Here is a 6,000-nt window from a genome sequence, read left to right on the forward strand (position 1 = left end):
TTAAACTCAACTAGCTTACCAATCTCTACCAAGCAACTAGTTGACTCATTCGAATCTCAGCAGTGGCAAGTTGTTTAGTTTCATTAGTGCATTAGTTGAGGATGCAACCCCTCTTGCCGAGTGAAAGATTCCCTCCCATACGACGTAAAAGAAGTAATTGAGATACAATGGAGGCGGATGCTTATTGTAGATACTGTTCTTATGCTGGGGATCAAACGATTAAGCAATCTAGGTGGATTTTACTATTTTACGTAACCTGTTAATTGTGTTGAATCATTTTAAAAATTTCTTTTCCATCAATAATTATCGTTGTTTCCAATCTGTCTTGGCTTTTCTTGGCTTGTGAAATCTGATTAAGCTGTGAAGTAATGAGATGATTAATGTCTTATAGATTAAATTATTTAGTAGAGAGAAAGAAAAAAAATTAATTATAACTATGTCGTGGTCCCATTTTCTCTTCTTGAAATGGGAAGGTTAGGTTGAATAAAGTTAAGTTTTAAAAATCAGAAAGGATAAAACGTATATTGGAAAAAAAATATTATAATGTACACTGCAGTCAAAATACTGACAATTAGAAATGCAAAAATAAAATAATTTAAGACTTATTACAGGCATATTCATTGCAATTAATAATTTATAGTCAAAAATTGTTCTTAAAATGGAATAAATTTATGAGGAGGGGGAGAGAGGGGAAGATATATGCCGTTTAAAGATCATCATTTATTCTGTCTTTTACCTTGATACTTATTTATCCCCTTTCGGTATGGTATTGTTAATGTTCTTGATCATGAGAATTTTTTTATAGAAAAATAATAGGCTTTTCACAAGCTGTTACTTTCTCTGTCGTATGACTTTACAGTAATATTCCCTGTAGATTTAGTATGAGATTTAGATAATTCATTATCTTCAGATATTTCATGGAAATCAATGATTGGTTCTTCTGATTCATCCTCTTCACCACCTTCTAATTGTACCTCTCCTGAACTGTAAATTAATTTATTTTCCCAATATTGAACGAAATGGTATAGTGAAATTATACCTGTGATTGTACCCATTTTGATGCATGATTTCTTGTACGTCCTACCAATGGCAGTTTCAGAATTATATAATCTAATACTGGATAATCTGAAAGCAAGGACACCTAATGACGTAACGATACCTGCACCTGGGGCCACAACGAATGCACCAAAGGTACTCCAATCATCAACATATAAACCATTTGAGATGATTAATAATTTACCACCTTCTTTTGCTGAATGGTAATAAATTGAACCAAAGATGAAGACACCTAAAATACCACCAACACCGCCACTAATGACTTCCCATGCGGTCCAAATGTTGTCCATCTTAGACCATAGACCAATGACTAGAACAGGAACGACACTACTTGATAATAAATCGACGATCAAATAGATGGTTAAAACGTCTTGTGCGATTAAACCCACGACAACGACAGGAACCATGATTGCGATGACGATACCACGAACTATTAAAATTGGTAATTTATTTCTAAAGATATCGTTTGAGACAGTGGATACTAGAGCACTTTGTAGGGAATCTAAAGTACATGTGGATAGTACCAAAATAAAAACTAGAGTAAAGCCCATGACCCAGGAAGGTAATTGGGCCAATAGTATGAAGAAAGCTGCACCAGAGTTTTCTTGATCAGCGACGGAAACGAAACCAGCCCATACTGCGATGAAACCAGTGACACCTACCACGGTGACGAATGCAACTAAAATAAAACAAGCGATAGAACAGCCGATTAATAAATCTTTATTTGAACGAGCGGCAAAAGTACGTAACCAAAAGCCACTCATGAATAGGTCATTAGTGAAGACTGCGACAGGTAAGATGTAAACCAATTGCCAACCTAATTTATTTGCCTTTAATAAACCAGAAGGACCAATCAATGATTTGTCGATATCTACGTAACTACCCATTGCACATGCTACGATGATCAGCAAAATGAATACGATACTCACTTGGATTGTATCAGTAAGAAAGGAAATATTAAACCCACCAATACTAGTATAGATAGAAGTAACGACACATTCTATGATAATAACTGGTAAAGCGTTTATACCTGTTAAAGTTTCTATAGCGTATTTCAAAGAAGCGACTTCTGAGACTAAAAAAAGATAGACAGTTAAGATGGTACAAGCGCTTAAATACCAACCAGCTAGTAAACCGAATCTATGGAATACCCATTCAGTTAAAACGAAACCATTTGGAGTCTTTTTTCTAATAAGTGGACCCAAGAAAGCGAATAAAAACATTGGTAAACCACCGGATAAAGCATATACCAATAAACCATGAAGACCATCGATGTTAGCAATTTGTGGATACGATGATAAAACACCACAACCTAAACCTGAAGCAACGAAATTGAAAGCTAATGGGAGACCTTTTTGAGTACCATTTGCAGATAAGAAATTCTTAGAAGATCTAGTCCAATATGCCACAGCTGAAGCGGTAATTAATAGTATACCGTAAGTGGGCCAAATGATGGCATGAGTGGCTTGAAAGGACAGGGAACCCATTGTTCATATATATATATATATGTGTGTATGTATGTGTATATTGTTTAGATGTCTTAAAACCAGCAGAAGACAGAAACAGTATTGATAGCAAAATAAACCTTGAATTGAATTGAAGTGAATGATTAAATTCTTAAATCGAAATACAATGTAGTATATATATATGTGTGTGAGTGTGGAAGTGAATGCGAGAGAGAGATTGTGTCTGTGTATATGTATATGAATATATCTGAAATAATGAATAGGAGACAACAATGGCAATTTAACCAAACTAGTAAGGCTGATTAATCTAGTAGAAGACCAAATAAAGTAGATGAGGTGAGATGAGGTGGTAAGATATTATATTATATTATATGATGTGATATGATAATATATTAAATATAAGAAGAAATTTTTTTTTTTATCTGCTTATTCAAATTGTATGCATCTAAAGTACAACAAAAGAATCAAAACCAAAATCTTACAACTTAGATCACATAAAATCTATTATTATAATAGCAATAATATACCATAACTTAGCTTAACATTGCATTAAAAATAATAACTCGTTTCGAAATAACATAAAATTCTTGACACTTTAACGTAGAAAGAGAGAGAGAGAGTAGCGATGGGCTTAATCATAAGAAGCCAAATGGCTAAAAGCACGATAATACAACAGTAGCTGTAATAGTCGACTCGATTATTTCGAAATTGATAATGGTTGAAAAGACCATACTAAGACATCGATTTCTGTTTGCTGTAAAGTAGTGTCCTGTCCGAATCGAATCGAATCGAATCGAATTGAACTGAACTGAATTGAGTTGGATGGTGTTAAATTCGAAATAATCGTACTATGAGTCTTTATGGGATATGTATTTTCAATGCAATTTGGGCGATGCGTTTATGTGTAAAATCAAGATATGCAAATTTGCCGGATCATTGAAGATGCAGAGGATCACATGACCAGACACAGGACGAAAATGTAATTAATGTGTTGTTAATTGCTGAGGGTAAGTTGTGTCCGACTGAGTAGAGGAGATAAGGAAGAGAGATAAGATAAGATAAGATAAGGTATCATAAGACCAGTTTGACGTTGGATGATCGATGATGAGATAGGAACGGAACACAAGGAAGTCAGGTGCGTTTTGATCACGTATAAGCAGGTGGGAATTGGTTTGAAGTATGTCCGTGTGACAGCAACGACACAATTGCTTGTCTATCTGCTAGTAGGTTCGGTGTCTAATTAATATTATTGTATTTTCCATTATATATATATATATATACTATTTATATGTACAACACTAACCAAAAGTATACTCTCTGTCAATTTTTGTCATGTTATTAACTCGAGAGTTCTTCAATAGTGTGTGGCGGTTTGTTTTGCTATATATGAATTATTTATCTTTAATTCTTGACTATCTTGTATGCAATGCAACTGTTACTTCAATGGATAGATGTAATCCAACTATTTAGTCAGCGGATTCCACAGTGCTATCTTCATTTGTAACTGAGCTGTTTCTTTGTATTGTATTGTTTCGTTCTGTTTTGTTCTGTTCTGTTCTGTTCTGTTCTGTTCGAATGACAATAGAGAAAAGAAAACAAAATCTTCCATTTATTATTCAATCTTCTTCTTCTTCTTCTTCTTCCTCTTCGTCTCCCCTCTCAGTAGGCTGCTCTCCACAAATATGTTCCCTCAAGAAATCAAATTTCTCATCCTGGAGTATCGTTTGCTTCATAACTTCCCCACTTATCCTCTTACACTCCATCTCCTTCGCAACATCATAACTTTTCTTCACCAATAATGCAAGAAAGAACTCTAACGACCTACCTGCAATCACCGGCGTGGCTTGTGATACTTTACCAATGTCATCATCGGTCTGTATTATCTTCTTGACTTTGGCAGGTGGGAAATGTGTCTTGATCTTATCAAATACCTCACCCAATTCTTTCAATTCTTCTTCGGAAATAACTTGTTCAGGTTGGTGTGGATGAGTTTCATCACTTAAAAATCCAGAAGTATCCATCTTTTCAATTATATATAATATACCTGCTAAAAAAAATACAATAACAATAACAACACAATCTCTGTTTAACCTTAAAGACCCTGACCTTGACCTAAAACCTTTGCTTGTTCCTCTTCTAGATCTGATCTATTTAACCTTTCTATACAAATTCAATCAATGTCTTTTGTTTGTTTGTTTGTTTGTTTGTTTGTTTGTATTATTTTTTTTGGAAGAATTCCACTTACTCTTTTTATATCCTTTGCTTCTTCTATTCACTACATCATTTCTTGCAATTGTTTGAAAAAAAAAAAAAAAAAAAAAAAAAAAAATTTTTTCAGTTAAGAAACACATACACACAATGCATTTATATATATCGACTGGCTAATTCTACATGATAGGTTTTGATCAATTGCAAACACTACCAGTTCAATACATATCTAAAAGGTACTGTTGCTTAAACTCTTGCTCGCTATCAAGTGTCCATTCTTTCTATATTATTATTGATATCTATTTCTTTCTCGCTATACACAGTATATAAAGAATAAGTGAAATTGAAAAACCACTTTCTTGATAGTTTATATATATATATGATATGATATTGTATACTTGTTTCATAATTAGAAAACTTGAATCAACCTACATTGAAAAAATAAGTTTCCCCAAATGGAGGACGGAAAGGGAAGTTTCCCTTTTGTCCCACATTATTTTATTTTTTAAACCTTTTCATACAATTAAGTATCTAATTGGAATATGAATCAATTTAATGGCATAACCAATGATACCAACAGCTAAGAAACCAATACCGACAGCTTTGACAATCTTTGTGTATTCTTTTAAATCAGGTTTCTTACATTTCTGTAAAAATTGAGTACCTTCTCTAACAAATTCCAATGGGGATTCTGCCAATTTTTCAACTGGGTTGCTACTTGTTTCTTTATCCTTAGACATCCTAAATTTAGTTTGATCTTGATTCTATCCTTTCCCCAAAACAAAAACACTTATGGAGAATCTCTCCAATCTCAATTGATAAACCCAAAGCCCAAAAACTGCAAAAAAACAAAACTCAAAATAATCAATCATTTATATTCTTGTCATTGTTTTTATTAAACTTATAAAAAAAACTTCTCTTCTTGTTGAGCTAATTTTCACAAAATAAAAATTTGAAATTGACTGTTCAAATCAATGACCAAAAGAGGGTACCCCAAAAACCGGAAATATTTCAGGGAGGGGTCATCCTTTCATTTATTGGCTAACAAACAGTCAACCAACTATCTGGTCTTTAATAATTACCTCTGGTATAACCCGTAAAATAGAATGGTATATTTTAGAGGTAAGTTTTGATTTGAATGAAGCGCCAAAACCTTCTTTTTCCTTAAAAAACACAAATTCCGTCCAAAAGAGATTTTAACAAGAAAATTTTTTTTTTAATTGGCAAATTAGAAATAAATAGGCCTATTTGGTTTTCACTTTTTTTTTTC

The 6,000-nt window shown here is 33.2% G+C and overlaps 3 protein-coding genes across 3 annotated transcripts; all 3 read right to left on the minus strand.

Annotated features, from left to right (window-relative positions):
* Positions 1-821: 821 nt before the first annotated feature.
* Positions 822-2,543, minus strand: DUR3 (Dur3p; the record flags this gene model as incomplete). The annotated part of the gene is made up of 1 exon (XM_001646494.1): positions 822-2,543. The coding sequence occupies one exon, from the start codon at positions 2,541-2,543 to the stop codon at positions 822-824; it is 1,722 nt and encodes a 573-aa protein (XP_001646544.1).
* Positions 2,544-4,138: 1,595 nt separating this feature from the next.
* Kpol_1055p42 (uncharacterized protein) lies at positions 4,139-4,543 on the minus strand (the record flags this gene model as incomplete). The annotated part of the gene is made up of 1 exon (XM_001646495.1): positions 4,139-4,543. One exon carries the CDS (start codon positions 4,541-4,543, stop codon positions 4,139-4,141), a length of 405 nt encoding a protein of 134 aa, XP_001646545.1.
* A 702-nt stretch (positions 4,544-5,245) lies between these two features.
* Positions 5,246-5,470, minus strand: Kpol_1055p43 (uncharacterized protein; the record flags this gene model as incomplete). Its single annotated transcript, XM_001646496.1, has 1 exon — positions 5,246-5,470. One exon carries the CDS (start codon positions 5,468-5,470, stop codon positions 5,246-5,248), a length of 225 nt encoding a protein of 74 aa, XP_001646546.1.
* Between the last annotated feature and the right edge of the window lie 530 nt (positions 5,471-6,000).

Source organism: Vanderwaltozyma polyspora, genomic scaffold, assembly GCF_000150035.1.
Source record: "Vanderwaltozyma polyspora DSM 70294 KpolScaffold1055 genomic scaffold, whole genome shotgun sequence".
Taxonomy (NCBI): domain Eukaryota; kingdom Fungi; phylum Ascomycota; class Saccharomycetes; order Saccharomycetales; family Saccharomycetaceae; genus Vanderwaltozyma; species Vanderwaltozyma polyspora.